Source organism: Chinchilla lanigera, unplaced genomic scaffold, assembly GCF_000276665.1.
Source record: "Chinchilla lanigera isolate Chin_1 unplaced genomic scaffold, ChiLan1.0 scaffold00092, whole genome shotgun sequence".
Taxonomy (NCBI): Eukaryota; Metazoa; Chordata; class Mammalia; order Rodentia; family Chinchillidae; genus Chinchilla; species Chinchilla lanigera.
In genome coordinates, this window is record NW_004955493.1 from 6,372,678 (window position 1) to 6,394,919 (window position 22,242).

Here is a 22,242-nt window from a genome sequence, read left to right on the forward strand (position 1 = left end):
GAGCGCGAGCCGGGTCCGCAGCCGGAACCCGGGCCAGGCCGGGGTTCGGGGCCGCAGGGCCGGGCTGCTCGTAGCGGCGGCGACAGAGCCCCCCAGTGGCTGAGGGGCTTCCTCCCGGCTCCCGCCGGCGGCTGGGACCCAGCCAGCCCCGCAGCCGGGGATCGCGGGGATCCCCCAGCACATCCAGGATTTGGCGAGCCCCAGGAAAGCGGGGAGGGGGCGCGGATCCAACGCCGAGCATCTTCCCCGCGGGGATCAGCGGAGACCCCCTCTGTGTTCCGAAGACGGCGACCTTCCCCACGGCACCGCGAAGACGCCCTCTTCTGCCTGCGCCCCCAGACCCCGACCGCTGGGCCCCCGGCCGGGATCGCGGGAACCCCCTCCCGAGACCCCGGTCATCACAGCTCCACACCTCAAGACACGAAGACGCAGCTCCACACGCCCCTAAACCAGGGGATCCTACTGCCCCCCAACTCTGGTACTCAGACACCCCAAATCCAGGACCCGAGGACAGCAAGAGATAGTTCTCACCAGCAAGAAGCCTCGGCGACCCCTTTAAAGGCCCGGGCCACGGAGCCCTCGCATCTCGGCCCATGACTGTGGCGCCCTGAGCCCCCAGGGCCGGGCGGACGAAGACCGAGACGGCGCCCAGGCCCCCTGCCGCGGCGTCCCCGCGGCCCCAGCCCAGGTAAGCCTGGCCCAGGTGAGGGGCGGCAGGTGAGCGGCCCCTGAGGTCCCTAGCGCCCTGCAGGTGGGGAAGGAAGTATTGGGTGAGCGCTCCCCCTCCCCAGCGTCGCCATGGAGCCGAGGCTGAAGGACGTCTCTTTGTGTCTCGCTTGGAGGAGCCGCCCCCTCCTCCCTCCCTTCCCCCACCTTACACCCTGTCCCTGAGGTTTGGGTGCAGCTCCAGGCCCCAGGAGGGAGTGGTTATGGAACCTCTTGTTCCACGGAGGAAGCGGGGGGAAGATGGAGAGTTCCCCCCGAAAACCTGCGTCTGTAGTGTTGGACCCTAGGTCCCTGCAGCATATGCACCCCTCCCCCCAAGGCCAGGCTGAGTTCTCAAGAGAAGTCCCCCCCAGGAGAAAACCTGGGAGCGTCCCTAAGTGAGGGTGGCTGCAGTGTGCGGCTCTAGGTAACAGGAGCTTTGGGTGTGTGTCTTTGTCTGAGAGAGCGGGAAAGGCGTGTGTGGAGGGTGAGTGGGAATCCCTGGTCCCCCGGTGACTGCACGCTCCCCACCCGGGCCGCGGGGCAGGTCTTCACCCAGATGTGCTTTGTGTTCCCCGCAGGACAGGGCGGAGGCAAGCCCTCAGCAAAGTAAGCAGGGGTTTCTGGGCAGAGAGGTCATCTGGCTGAAGCCATTTCGGGCCAGAGCACCTTTCTGTCCCCCTGTGTCCTGGGGACAGCAAACACAGTCCTCCCTTCTGCCCTCTGAAACAGCCAGGGCCAGACGAAGGTTGGGTCAGTATGTCCTAGACGAGCAAGCCGCGATTGCAGGTTCTCGCTTTAGCTTTTCAGGGAGTCTACAGAGCGTGCCCCATCCCAGCGCTCAGTGAGGTTCTAGGAGCCCCCCAGGGGTGCTGGGCCCTGCGATCTTGAAAAGAGGTTGGGCGGTGCCAAGAGAGCACTCTAGGTTGCTGGGTCAGTGCCCCACCCCCACCTTCTCCTTGGCGCCCCCAGAAGCAGGCATTGGCGGAGAACCCAGTGATTCTAAGGAGAGGCTTGGCAGGTAGCACCCCAGGTGCAGGTGATCCAGCAGTAGTTCCTTTGTTCACTGATTCATTCAAAGCTTCCGTTAGTGTCTGTAATGTACCAGGCACTGGAGTCGGGTCCTCTTCCCACTGCGCCCTCTCACCACGGATCATCAGATGCATGGGCTGGTCTCAGTTTGCCCGGGCCGGGCTTGGTTGGGCCAGTTGAGGTGACCTGGGCAGGTCCAGCTGACTAGTTCTTGACCCCACCCCTGAGGGGCTGGTACCCCTGCCGCCGCAGACCTGAGGACCCTGAGCCTAGACAGCTGGTGCCCCTTCTCCCCGCTTCCCACCCCTGGGCCCCACCCCGCACTTGCTGCTGGCGTTGACCCACAGGTGAGATGTGACGAGCAGGCGGAGGGCGGGTGGCCCACGTCACCTCAGACCTCTTGCAGCCCCTCCTGCAAGTTCAAGGACAGCTGAGACTCCCGTCCTCAGCGGAGGCCGTGGGTGAGCCAGCTGCCCTGAGCACTGGGTGACCTTGGGCAAACGTGTGGCATTTCCCAGAGAGAATGACAGGGAGCAAGCCGCTCACTCTGCAGCCGGCAGGGCAGAGGTGGCTCTGAGTTGGACCATGAGAAGCATCCAGGTGTGTCCAGATCATCTCAGAGGCCCCACTTCCCCCACGGGGGTTAGAGCCTAGGTCCTTGTCACTCACCTCAGGCCAGGGAGTAAAACCAAAGGCTGAAGAGCAGAGATTTGAGTCTCTGTCTGCCACCAGGGAAAACCGTTAGAGGAAGGCTTCCCCGCCTCTCTAACCCGCAGAGGCTCTCCATTGAGTACAGAATAAAGTAGCTAAACAGCCCAGCCCTCTGCAGTCCGGCCCTAACCCAGCCCTCAGGCAGAATCTACTCCTCAGCTTCCTCCTCTCCTCCTGCCCCGGCTTCTCATCCTCATCCACAGTCATGCACTGTTCCCTTGACCCGGAGCCCACGCACCTCCTCTTCTGATCTGACCTCAGCCAGCACGAGTGGGACGCTGACTTGCTCTGGTGGATTGGTGACTTGGAGACATAGCATGTGTCCTTATGTGCCGTGAGAGTGTTTGCGCATCTAGACTCTGAGCTCCAGGAAACCACGGCTGTGTGTCCCTGGGCCGCATTGAAATTGTCAAACTCAGAGCTCTGTACCTTGTACAGCACAAGTGGTAAAATAGCTTATAGATGCATTTAGTTGATGCAGGGTATTTCACATGTGCGTTTGTTGTCAATGCTAAAAAATGGGGTAGGGGGGCGATTTCACATTCAAAAGTGATTTGGGAGCCAGACATGGTAGTCCCCACACTCTGGGCGGCTGAGGCAGGAGGATGCAAGTTCAGGCCCAGCCTGGGCAACTTAGCAAGACCTTGTCTCAAAACAAAAAATAAAAAAGGGGTTAGGGATGTAGTTCAGTACAAAGGCCCAGGTCTCCATCCCGGTACTGTCCCCCAAAGAAGAAAAGCATTTGAGGCTCCTTTAGAAAAATCAGGCAATTTGGCAACCATGGGCCAAAGCCAAAGAATGGCTGCCTTTTAGACAGGGCACGTTCTCACCAGTTCACCCCAGCTGCCCTGGCCTGCTGACATGACCTGCTGGCCCCTGCTACTGGCATCCAGATTTGCAGGCCCAGGGTGGAGGCTAGAAAAAAAATGTTTGCTCAGCAGGTGACCCTCGCCCCAGGTGTCCCCCCTGTGCAAGCTGCCTGCCTCCCCGGGGCAGATTAGAACTTGTACAGGGCAGTGTCCTTCTGGGTCTTGAGGACTCAGTGCTGAAGCAAACCTGGCCTTCTGTGTCCGGCCTCAGTTTATACTCTGAGGCCCATCTTGTGCCCTCACCCCTGCCTATGCGAGGGTTCTGTCACCAAAATCCTGGTGGCGTTGTGCTACTTAGAGCAGAAGTCCAGGGTTCAAGGTTTGGCTGAGGACTCTTAGAGGAGGTCACTCTGGGCCTCAGTTGACCCATCTGTCCAGAGAAGAGTTGGACTAAAGTTCACTCCTGTTGTGATTTTCTAGGACTGAGTTCTAAGGTTCGGTCTGCGGTAGAGGTGGAGCCCTAGACGCAGCAGTCTCAGACATCAATGAGATTGATGGGTGTTGCCAAGCAGTTGGGCTAGAGGCCAGGAGCGTGGCCCTGGCAGGAAGGGAGCCATCTTCCTGGGCAGAAGACCATGGCAGCCCGAGGTCAGAGGAGACCGCAGAGCGCTGTGGATGAGAGCGCAGGCTCTGGACTCTGCACCTGTGTGACCGTGGGCACGTCATTTCACCTCCCCGGAACTCAGTTTATTTATCTACAAAGCAAGGCTAAGACCACCTTCATGGGGTCCTTAGGTGAATAAGTGAGCTAAAGCTCAAAGAGGGCCTAGGACGGTCTGCTCGGGAGGTGTCAGCTCTTCCTGAAAGAGGCATGAGGAGGAGGGTGACCAAGCCCTGCAGCTTGTACCTCCTTGGGAGCTGGCTAGGGAGGCGAAAGGCTTCCTGGCTATGGCCAGGGAAGGGAAGGAGCCTTGGAGTGGCAGCCGTTCACCGACCTCAGGAGGGCGAGGCTGGCCCCTGGTTAGGGGTGGGGCTGGGGGCTCAAGGCTGAGCGACTGGGAGAGCCCTCCCAGAACCTGTCAGGGTTAGGGTTAGGGTTAGGGTTAGGGTTAGGGTTAGGGTTAGGGTTAGGGTTAGGGTTAGGGTTGAAGCCCTGCCTGAGAGGCAAAGTAGAGTGGCCTGGCCTGGGGTCCCTCGGGAGGCCCTCTTCATTGTCAGCCTCTGCTCTCCAAGTAAAGCCTGGTCGGCCCTTCAATGGAGTGATTGCCTATGGGGCCCATCCAGGCCCAGAGCCTGGGTGACTTTGCCACCAGGCCCAGGAGCTTCTCCTGACCACTCCCTCTTCCAGATTCCTGGAAGTAGCAACAGCCACAGCAGCTAGGCCTGGATGGGACGAAGTCCCCTCTCAGGCCAGTCCCCAGGCCTGAGAGCGGCGGGGTCCACGGTCCAACTCGGCCCCCAGTGGGAAAGCATGGAACTGTCAGAGTTGGAGGGAAGCAGAACGATTCTTAACGTCAGGGCTGGACAGAGCTGGGCTGTGGGCCCTGTGCTGTTCATGAGCCGTGTGACCTTGCACGAGTCATTGTGCTCTGGGTCCCAGCTTCCTCCCCGCGGACTGAGGCACTAACAGCTCTCACTTCCTGAGGGGTTGTGAGGGCTGAGTGACTCTCTGGCAGGTAAACCACTTTAGCTGTGCCTGCTGCTCAACGTTGGAGCTATGAAGTCTTTCACGCCCTGCTGGGGTCGGCAAATGAGCTGATGCAGGGCCAGGAGGCCCGCTGCGACTTCCCACTGCACCAGCTCTCCTTCCCTGAGGCTGCGGCACTCCCCGGAGGGAAAGAGAATGTTTGAACAGCTGCGGGGCATTGGGGTGGCCCTGAGGGACGAGGAGACGGCGCGGGGGTGGGGGTGCACAGCACAGCCACGTCTCCCTCGTGGCCAGGCCCAGGGAGGGGCACACCTCCAGCCCCACCTCCCTCAGCAGGAAGGGGCCTACATTCCAACTCCCTGATGGGGAGAAGACCTCGCCCCTTGGGAGCTGGCTGTCTCCAGAAGGCCAGCACTTAATATAGACTGAGTTAAAAGCACTCTGGACCCAACTCTGTGTCCTGGACATAGGGCCTAGCCTCCCTGGGCCTCAGACCCCTGTCTGTAGGAAAGCAGATGACATCAGTGCCTGCCACGCAGGGTCAGATTAAGTGACGAATGTTTGTGAAGTGCGGGAATGGTGCCCGCTGTTGATCTTGGTTCCCCAAAGCCCTGATCAGAAAGGGATGAACGTTGAGGGCACAGGGTGAAGAACTTCAGTTGAGTGTCCGCATCCGGGCCTCGGGGAAGATTCTGGCCACCCTCCGACCATTCCCACAGCAGCGCTGAGCCTGGGCTCCCAGCACATCGGGAACGCTGGCACGGCTGTTCTGCCCCAGGTCTCTGTTCACACGGGGCTGCCCCGGGCCAGAGCTGCAGCAGAGAAGTCTGCAGCCCCAGCCAGCTCCAGGCTCAGTGGGAGGGCGCTGCTGTGGGCAGGTCCACAGCCTGAGCGCAAGGCCCAGGCCGGGGTCGTGTGTTCGTTTCCTGGGGCCCAGCAGTGGGGCCGCTGCCGGAAGGGTCTGCTCGGGTCTTGGGTCCGGTGTGCTTCTTACCAGCAGTGGAAGCCGGGTCCGTGTTGTGGCCCCCAAGGCCCCCTGTGACAATGGCTGCCCCCTCTCCCCTCTGCCCTCTTGTCCTGCCCCTCCCCCCCTCGCCCACGGCCTGCAACCTCCACACTGAGGCCTGTGCTGAATACCGGTCAGCAGTTTCCTTACCCGTTCCCGCTCCCTACCTCCCTCCAGCACCGTTTCACTGCCGGACACACCTCTCTCACCTTTATCCTCATCTGCCGCCAAACAGAACAGAAGCGTCTTCAGGACGAGGTGGTGCGTGTGGCTTGCAGATGTATTCCAGATCCGAGAACAGGGCCAAGCACATAGTGGGTGCTCAAGAAATATGGATGGAATGTTCTGGAACCACCCTGCTCCCCAAGCCCCTTCCTACCTGTGGACCCTAGACACAGCACTTAATCATTCCTTCTCTGAGTCTTCTCTTAGCGGTAAGAGATGTCATAGGAATAATAAACAGCTTCTCCTAAGACTGTTGGGAAGCTTAAAGGACTCAGTATACACCAAATACTTTTACGTTTTTTGGGTTTTGTTTTGCTTTATTTTCTGTTTTTGCAGTATTGGGGATTGAACAGAGGGCCTTCACACTGAGTTACACCCCCCAGCCCTGTTTGTCACTGTTTTTCATTTTAAAACAAGGTCTAGCCGGGCGTGGTGGCGCATGCCTGTAATTCTAGCACTCGGGAGGCTGAGGCAGGAGGATCGTTGCAAGTTTGAGACCAACCTGGACTACAAAGTGAGTTCAAGGCCAGCCTGAGCTGCATAGCGAGACTCTGTCTCAAAAAGACAAAAAAGGAGCTGGGATTTAGCTCAGTGGCACGGCGCCTGCCTGGCAAGCGCGAGGTCATGAGTTCGATTCCCGGTACTGGAAAAACCAAAAAAAAAGACAAGATCTTGCTAAGTCACTGAATTGTCCAGATGGGACTCAAACTTGAGATCTTCTTGCCTCAGCCTTCCCACTAAGATTACTGGCATTTGCTACTGCGAGAGCTACTTTAAGTGGTGCGTAAATGTTGGGTTATATTAATACTGCTCAAAGCTTCCGCTTTTACTGATGAGAAAGAAACGGGCTTGGAGCTCCGTGACCAGGAGTGACCTGGCCTGCCTGAGCCTGTGCTGCTGGCTGCTAGGCGAGGCTACATCCTTGTCCGATGCTCTGGGCAAGAGAGTCCTGCTCCTCAGCCATCCGTGCAGTGGTCCTCACGTCCACTGGTGGCCACCCAGCCAAGGCCCTTGGCCAGTCTGCCGGCGGTAGGCGACTGCCACATCCACCATGTTGCACTCCGTGGGTACCTGGGAGAGTGGGCCTGGGTTCCCGCTTCCCTCAAGGGCCAGAAGAGGCTGGGCAGCTTGTTCAGCTCCGGGCACCAGCTGTAGGCAGGCAGCGTCACAGGCTATTAATAGCCACCAAGGATGTGCCCGGGGAAGGGGCAGACTGTGTGCCAGCTGGGAGAGGAGGGGAGGCTGAGGCTGGAGCCAGACGTGGAGCCTTGCACACAGACAGCGCAGGGAGCCTGCTGCCCCTGGTTGGGGAGGCAGCGATGAAGAATGCCTGCTTTCCCACTGTGCTGGCTTGACCTTGGGACATTCCCAGCTCTACCTCAGTTTCCTTGTTTGGGAAATGGGGGTGCCAGGTGGCCGCAGCCCCTTCTAGGTCGCGCTCCTTCAGGGGATGAGATTTAACAGACCTGGGATGACCTCCCTGGATGGAAGAGAAAACCAAGCCCCTCTACGGAGCCAGCAACAGAACCAGGGCCCTTTCCCTTCTGTCTGGCCAGTTCTTTTGTTGGTGGTGGTAGTGGGGTTTTGTTTGTTTGTTTTTAATACTGGGAATTAAACCCAGAGCCTTTGCCCTGAACTACATCTCCAGGACTTTTTTGTTTTTTATGTTGAGACGGAGTCTTGGTAAATTGCCCAAGCTGGGCTTGAACTTGCCATTTTCCTGCCTCAGCCTTCCAGAGTGCTGGGAGACAAGTGTGCGCCACCGTGCCTGGCTCTGTCAAACCAGTACGTACCAAACCTGGCTCTATACCAGGTACTTTAAGACATGCTCATTTCATTCCCTCTGGAGTCTGCCATGAGCACTGGGCATTTACAACCCCATTGTGCTGATGGGCAGACTGAGGTTAGGCTGGTGGCACAGCCACCCAAGGTTACACCACTATACAGGGACAGATTTAAGATCTGCACCCTGAAAGGCAGACAGGGACACAATACGAGAATATTCTATTTCTCTCCCTCCTTTAGACCCAGGGACCTGACCCTCTGGTTTTGTGTGTAGAAGTAGATGTTTCTCAGGGAAGCAGGTCCTGAGCCTCAGAGTAATCCATGAAAGGACAAGAACCACTAAATTTGCTCATTTCATAGATTAGAAAACTGAAGAGATGAGGGACTGGGCGGGCTCCCTAGGGACCAGCAGCAAAGGGGGGAATCTCTGCCAGCCACCTCACAAGCCTGCATTTGGGGCCAGAGGGCCCAGCACTGCCCTTTCTCCCACTCGCTGGCACATGGGGGCAAATTTCCGCTCTGCCTTACACCAGTGTGGTAGGGAGGGGCATTCTTCCGTGAAAGTGTTAAGAGCGGAGAGCTGGGCTGGGATGCCTGTTTGGGGACAGAAGAGAGGGCTTCACTTCCTAGCACAGCCTGGCCCACTGTGGGAATCCAGGTGGGCACTGGGCCAGCCGTCTACCCTGGTCCCTCTTGGGGGATCCAGTGCTCATGGCTGGCAGGGGGGCAGGTACACCTTATCCTGGTACTTTCCTTTGAAATCACTTCTTCTCAGCCATACCGGGTTCCTGTCTCCCCAGGATGATTTTTTTTTCTTTTTTTTTTCTTTTTTTTTTTGAGAAAGGGTCTAGCTATGCTTTTCAGGCTGGCCTTGAGCTCACTTTGTAGCCCAGGCTGGCCTCAAACTCGAAACAATCCTCCTGCCTCAGCCTCCCAAGGGCTGGGATTACAGGCGTGCACCACCACACCCAGCTCCAGGATGGTACCTGATGAAGTTTCTCTTCACTCGGTTCCCCCTCCCCTCCCCAGGCAGTCATGTGCTCATGTATGCAGCAGGCATTTATGAAGTGCCTACTGTGTGCCCCGCACTGTAGTAACTTCTGGGGGATACAGCTGTGAATAAGACTGCACAACAAAGTCCTTACCGTCTAGGTGCTTCAGTGCTAGCGGGGGAGAGACAGTCAAAATAAATGTCGCCAGTCGGTAAATTATGTAATACATTTGAAAGTCATAGGTTCTGCTTGGGAAAAAATAGAGCAGCCCATGGGGGATGGGAGGGCAGAGGGCAGTCCTGGTAGAGAAGGTGCCATCTGAGCAGAACCAGGAGGGGAGGAGCTGGGCGGATGTGGGGAAGAGCTGTCCGCACGGAGGGCGCAGCCCCAGGAGGCTGTGCTCAAGGACGACACAGGCAGTGCAGCGAGGGCAGGAGACGGCTCAGAGGGGTACAGGGGAGGGCTTGGGGATAAGGTAGGAGCTGACAGAGGGTGCTGACTGGATGGCGACCAGCAGACCATTAGGAAGATAACTGTAGGGGCTGAGAGGTGACAGTGCTACAGACCAGGGGGAGTGACCAGCCAGGTGAGGTGGTGAGGGTGGGCAGGTACCTTTATTAACATCCGGTGTGGATTCTGGAGTTACTTTATGCAAGAACACACACATGAGAAGCTTCTTTTTACTTTCCCCCCATTTCGAGATAGTGTACTCACCATCTGGACCGGCCTGGCCTCACCCCAACGGATAGGGAGGCCCGGAGAGGATGAGGGAGCTGGCGGCAGCTGCTGGATCCCGCCAAGAGGAGCCCTCCCCTGCATGACGGGGGAAGCAGTGGCACGGCTTCTGCATGGCACTGGGCACTCTGTAGGAATTCAAGCACACGCATCTTTTAACCCATCAACCACGTTTTAGAATTTATCATAGAGCTACATCCGCACGTGCTGCAAAATGATTTATACACAAGGCCACTCGTTGTTTATAGCGGTGGGAGAAGGTTGGGCATGACCTGAGTGTCTCTCAGTTGGTGTTTGGTCAAATAAATGTCAAAATAGCCATATGTACCTTTGCAGTCACGGGGCCCTGGCTTTCCTAAAGCAGTTCTCGGCCAGGTTCCCTATCCTTCTAGTCTAGGGCCTCTGCTAGCCTGCCCACCCACCCCCCTGGTGCTGTCCACACTAGTGGTGCTGAAGACAGTGGGGCTGCAGGAAGGCCTAGAGACCAAGAGTGAAAAAGAGAGACAGAAGCCAGGGGAAAGTCAGGCTTTCAGTCCCTGGCTCTGCTGCTACTCGTGAGCTGGGGAGATTTGGACATGTTTTTTAGCCCCTCTGAGTCTCAGTGTCCTGTGAAAGGGAGCTTCTGTGACGATTAAATGACCATTGTACAGCACTAAAACACTGAAAAAGTTAGTGGTCGTTCTTATCAGATCATTTTAGAGCTAGTAAAGCGTAACGGCTAAGCTTTTGGACACCAGACTGATGGTGCCTTAATGTGAATCTTGGCTCTGCTACTTCCCAGCTGGAGGCTCTTGATCAAGGACCATGACTGCTCTCAACTTCCTCATGGATAAATTGGGGTCATAATAGTACTTACATTAGTCCTGTTACTGAGACAAAATACCCAACACAGGTTTATTTGGCTTGCAGTTTGCAACAGGTTCAGTCCACAGTCGTCTGGCTCCATGGCAGAAATAGCATGGTGGAAGGGCATGCGGAGAACAGCTGCCCATCCCACGGCAACCAGGAAGCAGAGCGGGGAACCAGTGCCAGAGCGGAGTGGGTGAGGGATCACATGGAGTACCCAAGGGCTCACCTCCATGACACAGCCAGGGGTGTGCTGCTCTTGTCTGCTAATCTGCTAGGTGCATTTTTTGTTTGTTTGTTTGAGACAGGGTCTCGCTATGCAGTCCAGGCTACCCTTGAACTCACTTTGTAGCCCAGGCTGACCTCAGACTTGCAGTGAGCCTCCTGCCTCAGCCTCCCGAGTGCTGGGATTACAGGTGTGCGCCACCACGCCCCACTGCTAGGAGCTTCTTAATCCAGTGAAGCTGATATGTCAGGATTAATGGTCGGAGTTCCCATGTCCTGGAAGAATGTGAGAATTAAATTAGTTCACTTACATGAGGCACTTGGCATAAAGCAAGCCTTCCCTATGTGTCAGCTCTTTGTCATCACTTTCGTTGTCACTCTCCATCTCATAGCACCTCCAGCTTTTTGTCCAGCGACCAGCTCTACTCACAGCGCCCCCTGTCTGCCATGCAGGGGGTGGTCCGTCTGCACCTTGTTCAGCCCATACCCTGGGTTCTCGTCCAACCTGCCCCTGAATTACTGTGTGACTGTGAGCACATCATTGTCCACTCTGACCATCGCCTTCTGCACCTGTAAAATGAGACTAATGCCACTTCACGCAGCCCCTGGGAAAATAACTCTGCGCCTACAGGGTCACATCCAGGAAAGACGAGATATAAAAAGTTACAACTTCCCCAACACGTAAGGAGTTATTCAGCCGGCATTTGTCACGCCCTGCCTGAGTGCTGGGAATAGCAAGATGATTAAGGCAGGGGCTTGCTCTCAAGGAGCTCTTGGGTTTCTTGCTGGGATGCAGGTACACTTGTCTGGAACCTTTAGGTGGGGAGTTATGTAAGCCCAACTCCAACCAGCTTAATTAAGCCAAAAGGGAAATTTACTGATTCATGAAATAAATGTTCAGGAGTAAAGTTGCCATTAGGCATGCCAGCGTCCAGGCCTCACGGTCACCACAAACCGCTTCATCTTTCAGTTCTGCTTTACCCTCGTGGCGGCAGAGTCAGCCCCCAGCAGCAGGGTGGGAGGGCACTGCCCCAGTGGGTCTCCTTTGACCACATGTCCGTCTCGGGGGTGGATGCGTGGGTTGTGCCAGGCCCACCCTGCAAGCCAGGGTAGAAACCACCCTCCCAAGCCCCGGGGGCCGAGAGAGGGGCCGGTACCGAAGAAAGGGGAACTGATGCTGAGCAGGAAGAGGAACAGAGCACAGGCCCATTCAAGAAACTGCTGAAAATGCGGAGCAAGGCAAGGATTGAGTCAAATCTGGTCTGAAGACGAGTTATCTCACTATGTGCACAAGAAGGATGGGAGAGGAACCTGCAGCCAGGTGAGAAGAGTACGGAGGTTGAGAGCTGACTCCATCGTGCGGGCTGCAGAGTGCAGCTCCAGCCCCCTCTGCTTGCAGAAAGCAAAGTGGACCAAGTGAGAGAGGCCACTAGGGTTCCCCCTCTCCTCACCCCTCCACATGGTTGCTTTTTTCATGGGGATTTTTTTTTTCTAGTATTGGGAATTGAACTCACGACCTCGCACTTGCCAGGCAGGTGCTTGTGCCGCTGAGCTATATCCCCGGCCCTTCATGGGTATGTTTCATAAAAATACTAACCAGAGAAGAGAGGCAGCCCGCCAGGAAGGGTCCTCAGTCACTCAACGATCCTTCCAGACCAGGCTTTGTTGGTGTACCCTTGGTGTGTGCCCATGCCAGGGACGTGGCATAGATCCAGTGGCCTGAGGGCAGGCACCAGGGATGGGGGCAGAGAACCTTAGGATTTTAAAGTGGGAATCAGAAAGTCGTGTCTCGCATTATTCGGTCCAACATCACCCCTACCGAGCCCCCGACAGATGGGCTACCAGCCTCTGTTGCATACCCCAGGGAGGGAGAACACACTTCCTCCCTGTTTGGTCTTCTTGCTAGTTGTTCTTTGCCTGGGTCTGTCTGCCTTTGGGAGCCTCACCGTACAAGGAGCAGCAGAGCCTGGGACCTGCAGCCCAAAGCCTGGAGTTTGTTTGTTTGTTTGTTTGTTTATTGTCTTTTTGAGACAGGGTCTTGCTATGCAGTTCAGGCTGGCCTTGAGCTCACTTTGTAGCCCAGGCTGGTCTCAAACTCATAACGATCCTCCTGCCTCAGCCTTCCGAGTGCTGGGATTGCAGGCATGCGCCACCATGCCCGGCTAAGGCCAGAGTTTAAATCCGAGCTTTTGGGTGAGTTTCTTAGCTCATTTGTGCTTCGTTGCTGCCTTAACCCATTTAGTGCTGCTATATCTAAAAGTCCAGAGATTAGGTGGCTTCAAATGAACAGAAGTTTATTTCTGACAGTTCTGGAGGCCAGGAAGTCCAAGGTCAAGTTGCTGGCATCTGCTGAGGGCCTTCTTTCTGCATCATCCCCTGGTGGAAGGAAGAAGGGCAAGAGGGGGTGGGGAAAGGGAAGCAGTCCGCTCCTGTAGTAGCAACATTAACCCACTTATTTGGGTAGAGCCATGAGGGCCTAGTCATCTAGGAGCATCCCACTTCTTAAGACTGTTAACATGGCAACTAAGTTTCAGCATAGGTTTTGGAGGGGACGTTGAAACCATAGTAATACTCCTTTCTGGAAAAGAGGGTAGCAGTAGTAAGCGTCTGCCTTCCAGGACTGCTGTGATTATTATGATTTAACCCACAACAGTTAGCGAAGCTCCGAGCCCATGTTAAATGCTCAGTATATGTCCACAGGGTTATGATTCTCCCACAAGGTAGGATAGGAGTGGGCCTCCTCTCTGTGGACTTGCCACCCGCCCTTCCCACGCCAGCGGTCGGGTTCGTGTCACTAGGTCTCAGGATTATTACCATCCTGGATGACCTCTGGCTGCATGCAAGGAAGTTGAACGTGCTGAGGTTCACAGCTCTTTTGCTTACTGGCTGCGTAACCCTTGAATTAGGGGCATGCTGGCTGCTGTAACAAATAAACTCACATCTCAGCAGCCTAACAGTAGATGTTTGCTTCTGCCTCATAGATAGTACAGGGTGGGTCATTCTCAGTAGCGTGGGGCCTTCCACACCCCTTCCTTGCGCACCCAGGCTCCTCCTCCCTGAAGCTCCACTGTCTTTTAGGGTTTTGGAGTACTCTGCATCAAACCAGCACCTAGCAAAAGAAAACAGGCCTTTCCTATTCAGAGAAGCCCCTGCCTGGCAATGACACATACTACTTCTGTTCACATTCCCACTGATGAAGCCAGCCACCTGGCCAGGCCTGGCTGTAAAGGAGGCTGGGAATGTGGGTCCCTGCTGGACAGCCACTTTGCAGCAGCAGCCTCGGGTTGGGGAAGAGGAAGCACATGTTGGTGGAGAGTTGGCCGTCGTTGACGTGACCGCATGCAAATCATGCATCACTTAGGCCTCTGCTCTTCTTCTACAAAGTAGGAAACATCACTGCATTGTGGCCATTGGTTGCCCAGTGCTTTAGGCTGTTAAAATCATTCAGTTGTGCGCTGACAGTGGGTGCGTTTTGTGCTGTGTAAGTTACACCTCAACTGCACTGTTCTTGTACCACGCGGGCAGCTTCTGAGGGTTCTTGTGAGGACTCAGTGAAGGAAATTTTGCACAGCTTGCGACACTGTATGTGCGTATGTGTATGTGCGCGTGTGCGCGTGTGTGCATCTTTATGTGCTTGTTTGCATTGTGCATTTGTATGTCTGCATCTGCAAGCTGTGTATGCATGTATGTGTGTGTGCTTTTGTGTTTGTGTGTATTTGTTCCTGTGCACATGTGTACGTGCTTGTGTGCTGGTATGCCTTTGTGTGTCTGCGCTTGTGTATGTGCTTTCGTGGCTGTGTTTGCGCTGTGTGTGTGTTTGTCACCTGGGCACATGTGTGTATGCTTGGTGTCTCTGTATGTGCTTGTGCGTTTACACGGTAGGCATGGGGGTTCAGCGCAGACCTGAGTTGGCCACCACGTTGGGTATAGCTTCGCAAGGGTGGCACCCAGCCCAAGCCACCCGCCAGCAGGAAGTGGTAGGCGGTTCAGTCTTGCTTCTTGCTTGGGAAACCCTCCCCCACCACAGTGGTGAGCTACAACTGCTGCCATGGAGACCAGGGACCCCACCTGCCCTCGGCCACAGAGATGGAAAATAGAGGAGCTCCCTTGGGGCTGGGGAAGACACACCCAACGGGTTCCCTGGGCCGGCACGGTCAGCCTGAGTGCGAAGAGAGAGGACAGTGGCGAATCCAGCCCCTGATGGCGCAAGCTCACAGCCTCCGAGTCCGCAGCATGGGATCAGGGACCACGATGATGATAACGTCCTGGGGGTATCGAGCTGTCACCCCATGCCAGACACTCACGCCTTCTACCCTGCCAGCCCCTCAGTGAGGCAGCTGTACCGGGCTTCACACGGGCCCGTGTCCTCTCATCTGGAGGAGCTGCCTGCTGTGTGGCGTCACCACCAGAACGACTTCGTGCCCGGCCAGTGCCTGGCACCCAGGTTAGCTCTCAACGGGCCCTGTGAAGAAGGCATGGGCATCGGTGGCTGAGATTCTGCCCTCCTCTGAACCTGGGTTTCCCACTCAGCTGCTGAGGGATCTGGGTGAGATGTTCAGCGTTCCGACTTGGGAAAACAGAGTGGGTTATGTACCAACTTTGGAACCCATCCCAGTGCCAGCCGTGTGATGTTAGGCAAGATATTCAGACTTCCTGTGCCTCGTTTTTGCCATCTCTAAACCGGTGGTATAATAATAATAATAATACCTGCCTTGTGGAGTGGGGAGTGCTGTTCAGGACAGGGCCTGGGCTGTCGTAGGCACTGTTGAAGAGCTAGTGCCGTGTTGTGTCTTCCTCATCGTGCGGATGTGTAAGCAGCGGCCAGAGAAGTGGCGTGACTTGCTCAAGGTCACACAGCTAATAAGTGGTGCACGTTAGGATCCAGGCCAAGGCTGCGGAGCCCAAAGCCCGTGCTGCTTCTGCCGCTTCCCGCTGTGCCTCTTAAGTCACAGGCGTGGTAAGTGGGTCAGCGGCGGTGTGTACCTGGGGGATGATGCAGCGGCAGGGACCGTGTGTGGATTCATTCCTCGTCCCCTGCTGACACCTTGCGGAGAGGCAGCAGGCTGAGGAGGAAGGAGGGAGGCCCCCCGAACTGGACCCGACGAACTAAGGAAAGGGATGCGAGAGTTGATTCTGACCCAGCCCCCGGCGGGCTCTGGGTGCTGAGAAAGGTGCATACACGCCTGTCCAGGTCCTGGGACTCAGCAGAGCCCCCGCAGGAGCAGCCGGGAAGGCTTTGTTGGGGAGGCTGGGGGTGTCAGGCTGGAGGTGGTGAAACAGGCATTCGGGTCACCGCAGGGAATGGATGGGTGCTACTGACGGGCCGACCCGGGGTCCAAACCCAGGCCCTGCGGCTGCGCCCCGGGCCCAGTCCAGCACATACCCAGTGCAGCTCAGAGGCCAGTGGGGCGGAAGGCACGTGGCTGCTCACAGCTGCCACCCCAGCCCCTGGGGCAGCAGAAACACTGTGTGGCTGCTGGGCAGGGCTAGGCTGAGGAGGCAGGCACAGGTGCGCTGAGCCACGGGGAGTTCAAAGAGCAGAGGCTGTGTGCCCGTTGGGCCCCTTTGGGGAGCCCCACGCTGCCTACGAAAGGCCCCGGGGTGCCCTGGTCTGAGGGTGCCCACGCAGAAGCAGCCGTCTTTTCTCTGCATGCGTGAAAGCAGCCCTTCGGTTTTCCTGACGCTGGTCCTCAGCACGCTCTGGGGCAGACATTGGCCAGGGCTCGGAGGAGGCGGCCCCTGGCTGCCCCGAAGCCAAGGAGAGGCTACTGCAGGGAGATCGCCTCCTAATGGAGCCCAGTTACCCCACTGTACCCCAGCTGGGGCCGCAGCACAGACCCATGTGACCCAGCCTGGAGCTGTGACTGCGTAGACTTGGCCAGGGTCGGAAGGTAGCGGAGAAGGGAAGGAGGACCGGTTTGCTGGGGCCTGGCCCCGTTTCTCTCTTCCCGTGGGGGTCTGCGAAAGGGGCTCATCAGCCTTCAGACTGGACCCTGGAGCGAGGCTGGTGGCATTTCAGATGGGTTTCCCTGGCACATGCATGACCGAAATGAACTAGGAAAGAAAAGGCCGTAGCTGGGGGTGGGAAGGCTGTGAGAACAGAGACCATGAACAGAGCTAGTTCATGAATGGAAGGAGCAGGATGCTGAGGAGGCAGAGGGGGAAGGGCTCCTGCGCCCCAGCCAGCTGGGAGGGCGATACAGATGGAGCCTCGCTCGTGGGGAGGTGGGAGGCCAGGAAGTTCCCTCCTGACGCTCCTTCTCTCCGTGTGAAGTGGGAGGCTGGGTCGTGCTGCCAGAGGGAAGGGGGAAGGCAGAGGAAGAGGCTGTGGGGCTGGAGGGGGCTGCTAGGCCAGGCTGAGAGAACCCCAGCCCCCCGCTCCCGGTCCTCCTGCCTCAGCTGGGATGACGAGGACGCACCGCCATACCCAGCTGTCTATTCACTTAATTTAAACCTCCCAGCAACCCATAGGAAGTAGGTACTGTCATCGTGTCTGTTTATAGATGAGGAAGCTTGAGGTACCGAGATGAAGTAATCTGCCCAAGGGTATCTAGCTAGTATATGAAAGATTAGGGCTTCAGACCCAGGCTCCAAGTCAGCATCTTCTACCAGACAGAGCTGAGAGGGTTGTCCATCAGCAAGGGGGGCTGGGGGTAGTTGTGGGTGCTGGCGGGGCTGAGGGAGGTGCACCAGGAGGTGGCCCCCAGGGCTTGTGACAGCTGACACGGTGCAGTGCTGGTGTCCCCTGCCCACACCTGCGTGCCACGCTTGGAAAAGGCTCACTCCCCTAGTCTGCCCTCCCCAACTTCACCAATAGGAAATGGGGGCCCCAGGGAGGGCACCTGGAAGACAAGGGCAAGGGCAGGGAGGGGGGAGCTTCTAAAGGGGTAGAAGGAAGCTCTTGTGTGATGGGTGTGTTTGTTATCTTGATCGCAGTGATGGTTTCGTGAATATACATGTGTCAAAACTCATCAGATCATACACTGAAAATGTGTGGTTTGTTGTATATCAAATGTACCTCAATAAAAAGAGAAAAATTAAGCAAAATATAATGGGGGTAAATGGCCGGGGTTATAGCTCCGCGGCACAGTGCCTGCCTGGCAAGTACAAGGTCATGAGTTCGATTCCTGGTACCAAAATAGCAATAATAATAATAATGATGGGGGGTAAAGGCCCCGGATCCAGCCTTCATTCACTGTCCCCCCCCCCGTAGAGTCTTCCCGAGTGGGTCTGGGGTACCCACCCTGGATGCTGCCCCTTGAGTTGCCCTGCTTCCCGTTCACTCCCACAGGTGGAGCCAAGGGCACACTTATTAGGACCGGAGATGCACTCAGAACCGCCCCAGCCTATGCGGACACCAGCGGCTTCTCAGGCTGGGACTCAGGAGGGGACAGGCTGGGACTTCGCAGGGTACGCGCTGTGTCCTTGCGTCAGGGGCCAGGGGTCCGGGACCACAGCCCCACTGCGTGTCCTTGTGCGGGTCGTGCTGTCGGCCGTGCCGTGTGTGGCCACATGTGTACCGCCCCGCCGGGGTGTGGAGCGAGGCTGCCTGGTCTGACCGTGTGGCTCTTGCCCCTCCCAAGCCCCACAGCCCCGTTCACCTTTGATTGTAATGTAGTTGTGTGTCTTTGAGGTGTTTCCTTGTCCGTTCAGCGCTGTGTCCCTGGGCCTTTGATTCACACACGGCCCACAGCAGGTTCCTCATTAACGTGGAAGAGTGGGGTTGAGGTGTGGCTGGGTGATAGAGTATATGCTCGGCCTGAGAGAGGCCTTGGGCTCAACTCCCATCTCTGCATACAAGACAAAACTTGCGAATGGAAGCATGCCCGTGAACTTGGTGTATGGCCGAGTCTTTGTGTGACGTAAATGTGCACGCCATGCCTGGCCCTGTGGGGATGACAGCACGGGGACTGACGACCAGTGGCGCACAAGGGTGAAAGCAGACGGTAACGGGCTCCAGCCTAGCCTGGGAAGCCTCAGCTATGTGACCGAGCTAACTGTTGCCCCCTTGTGGTCATCTTGCGCCAGGCTTGGGGGCCCAGCTGGGAGTTTCCTGGGTGCTGGGGCAGCAGAAGGTAGGTGGAGGAGGGGGCCCCGGCCTGATGTCACTCTTCATGTCCCCCTGCCCACAACAGGGAGAAGATGAGCGTGGGCTGCCCAGAGCCGGAGCCGCCCCACTCCCTGCCCTGCTGTGGGCTGGGGACCGCCCCTGGGCCGGGGGCGGGCGTGCCCCTCCTCACGGAAGACATGCAGGCGCTGACCCTCCGCACCCTGGCTGCCAGCGACATCACCAAGCACTACGAGCTCGTCAGGGAACTGGGCAAAGGCACCTACGGGAAGGTTGACCTGGTGTCCTACAAGGGCACAGGTGAGTGTCCTCAGGGTGGCAGAATTGTAAGGTTGGGGTGGGGGACGTTGCCAGGGCGCTCTGCTGGGGGAGGGAGCAAAGGGGGCGAGGCAGTGGTCCAGGTGGAGAGGATGGCCCCTGCAGCAGCCCAGGAGACGGACAGCAGGCAGATGGGACGAGGGAGGAGCCTGGGGACGGGGTGCCCTGAGTAGGGTGGGCTGCTTTGGGGCCGCCTGCGACGCCCCAGGGACCGCTGGAGCTCAGGGAGAGGCGGGACTGGCAGTTGTGCTTGAGGTTGGTCAATGATAGGCGACCCTTGGGAGGTGGGCAGAGCTGCAGGTGGGTCCTCGGGACCAGGGCACCATGCTTGCAGGGTGGTGGGAGCCGAGCCTGTGGCACCAGGGTGGCCACCTCTTTTCTCTGATGAGGACACTGCCACCAAGACATGCCATCACTTCACCAGTTCTTGGTTACCGTTCCCATTGCTGAGACGGAATAGTCAACACCTGAAGTTAAAGGAGGACCCGGTTTATTTATTGATTGATTGGGGGCTGGGACCTTGCACTTGCCAGGCAGGTGCTCTGCCACTGAGCTGTATCCCCGGCCCGGAAAGGTTCATTTTGTGTACAGTTTGTGGAGGGTTCAGTCCATAATCGGCTGGCTCTAAGGCAGGGTCACACATGGAGGGGTGGCGTCACAGAGCAGGCAGGAGGCAGCGGGGGACAAACAGCAGCACCCTGTCGTGTGTGTTCCTTTAGTGTAGGTAGCACACTCACCCAGGGTGGGCCACCCTCAATCCTAGCGTCGCACCTTTAATCCCAGCATCACATGACCTAGATTCAGCCACCTCCAAAAAGCCCCACTTAGGACCACATGAGGCTCTGGGGGTAGATCTAGATACGAGCTGTTACAACCAGGGTCCTGTAGCTAGCTAGGCTTTGAACTGGGATGACACCCCGGGGGTCACCTCCAGAGCCACCTTGCTTAACCACTGGGCCTGATGCCATAGGCTTACTGTGATGCCCATTCAACCAGTCCGGGCAGGGGTTGTGCGAGTTCCAGGCAGCTGCAAGTCCAGGGGCAGAGGGCTCTGCCAGCTGTGGCGGCAGGAAGGGCACTGGACATGAGGTCACCTGATTGCTACTTGCTGGCTGGGTGGCTCTGTGTGATTTAACCTCACTGTGTCTCAGTATCCTATCTGGAAAACGCTGGTGGCCGCCTCAGAGGGTCACTGCGAAGCATGAGTTATAAACGTGAAGTGCTGGCAGCAGGGCCTGCAAAGTGTCAGCCCTTCATGGGAACAGCGAAGCACCCGCACGAATACACGTTCTTCCTTTATCCATTCAACAGACACTTGCTGAGCACCTACTATGTGCTGGACTTGAGAGACACAGTGGGGTACAAGCCAGGTTGCTGGGCTCAGAGAGCCTTGGGCTCAGACAAGACAAAGAAGTATTTGGTATGGCAGGGAAACAGCAGATTGGGAAGCAGCAGGCCCTTGCGGCTACCTTCCTCCTGGAGGACATACACTGGCACAGAAGAGCGAGTCTGTACCTGTGGTCTGCTGGGCCCTACCCTGTTTCGTGGCCTTAGCAAGTCCTGTCTGCCCTCTGGGCTGTTTCCCATCTCTAAAGTGAGGGTGCAGCAGTTGGGAGGCTGAGGCAGGAGGATCACCGAGAGTTCAAGACCAGCCTGGGCTACAAAGTGAGCTCGAGGCCAGCCTGAGCTGCAGAACGAGACCCTGTCTCAACAAGACAATAAATAAATAAATAAAGAGGGTGGTCATGCCAGCCAGGCCTTCATCTGCCAAGGGCAGGGAGGAGTATGCGTCATGTGCAGAGACGGGGCCTCACCACTGTTGCTGTGGCCCCTGCCAGGCACAAAAATGGCGCTGAAGTTTGTCAACAAGAGCAAAACAAAGCTGAAGAACTTCCTGCGGGAGGTGAGCATCACCAACAGCCTCTCGTCCAGCCCTTTCATCATCAAGATGTTCGACGTGGTCTTCGAGACCGAGGACTGCTACGTCTTCGCCCAGGAGTACGCGCCCGCCGGGGACCTGTTTGACATCATCCCTCCCCAGGTACTTGGGGCGGTGGCGTGGAGAGGGGAGGTGGTGTTCGGGCTCCCCACAGTGTGAGGGTGAGGAAACCGCGTTCAACCAAGTATTTATTGAGCACCTACTGTGTATCAGTCACCGTTGCCCGAGCTGTAGAACAGAAAGGTTCTGCTCTCAGCGGGGAAAACACTGCGTAATGGGCCGGTTAGTAACAGACTGAGACGGGCAGGCCGAAGGAAGCAGAGCATCAGGAGGGAATGCAGCGGCCCGCTCTGAAGCTGCCCAGGACAGGAGGTGACCCTGGGGCAAGGGCGGCGGGGAGGACCCCAGGCAGTAGGCTAGACTCTGCCCAGCCTCTAGACGGCAGAGCCTCAGGTCCCAGGGGGAGGTGGGCGTGCTGGCCCCTCACTGTGAGGTTTTTAATTGGACAGTGCCCGAAAAGGCTTATCACAGCGCCGGGCCCACAGCCGGCGCTCAGCCCGCGGTCCCTGCGGGGGCGGCACCACGCGGGGCCGGGAGGGCACAGAAGCGGGGCAAGGCCCGCAGCGGATGGCGGGGCGCGGCGGCTGCGGGGCAGGCGAGGGGCAGGGCCACCCGGGACGCGGGAAGCGGAAGGCGCTGGGCGCGCCCGCCGCCCTGAGCGTGGCTCCTGCCCCGTGCCAGGTGGGGCTCCCCGAGGACACGGTGAAGCGCTGCGTGCAGCAGCTGGGCCTGGCGCTGGACTTCATGCACGGGCGGCAGCTGGTGCACCGCGACATCAAGCCCGAGAACGTGCTGCTGTTCGACCGCGAGTGCCGCCGCGTGAAGCTGGCCGACTTCGGCATGACGCGCCGCGTGGGCTGCCGCGTGAAGCGCGTGAGCGGCACCATCCCCTACACGGCGCCCGAGGTGTGCCAGGCGGGCCGCGCCGACGGCTTCGCGGTGGACACGGGCGTGGACGTGTGGGCCTTCGGCGTGCTCATCTTCTGCGTGCTCACGGGCAACTTCCCGTGGGAGGCGGCGTCGGGGGCCGACGCGTTCTTCGAGGAGTTCGTGCGCTGGCAGCGCGGCCGCCTGCCCGGGCTGCCCTCGCAGTGGCGCCGCTTCACCGAGCCCGCGCTGCGCATGTTCCAGCGCCTCC

General features: G+C 57.6%; 2 protein-coding genes across 4 annotated transcripts; both read left to right on the forward strand.

Moving 5' to 3' along the window:
- Window positions 1-6,498, forward strand: LOC106146728 (translation initiation factor IF-2-like; the record flags this gene model as incomplete). Its single annotated transcript, XM_013504894.1, is given in 2 exon segments — window positions 1-688; window positions 6,089-6,498. A coding segment is annotated over 1 exon segment (597 nt), but the record flags the coding sequence as incomplete, so codon positions are not given.
- A 4,450-nt stretch (window positions 6,499-10,948) lies between these two features.
- On the forward strand, window positions 10,949-22,242 carry Sbk1 (SH3 domain binding kinase 1; the record flags this gene model as incomplete). 3 transcript variants are annotated; one of them, XM_013504892.1, is given in 5 exon segments in its annotated part: window positions 15,092-15,163; window positions 18,011-18,129; window positions 18,855-19,087; window positions 20,944-21,146; window positions 21,786-22,242. In XM_013504892.1, coding segments are annotated over 4 exon segments (979 nt in total), but the record flags the coding sequence as incomplete, so codon positions are not given.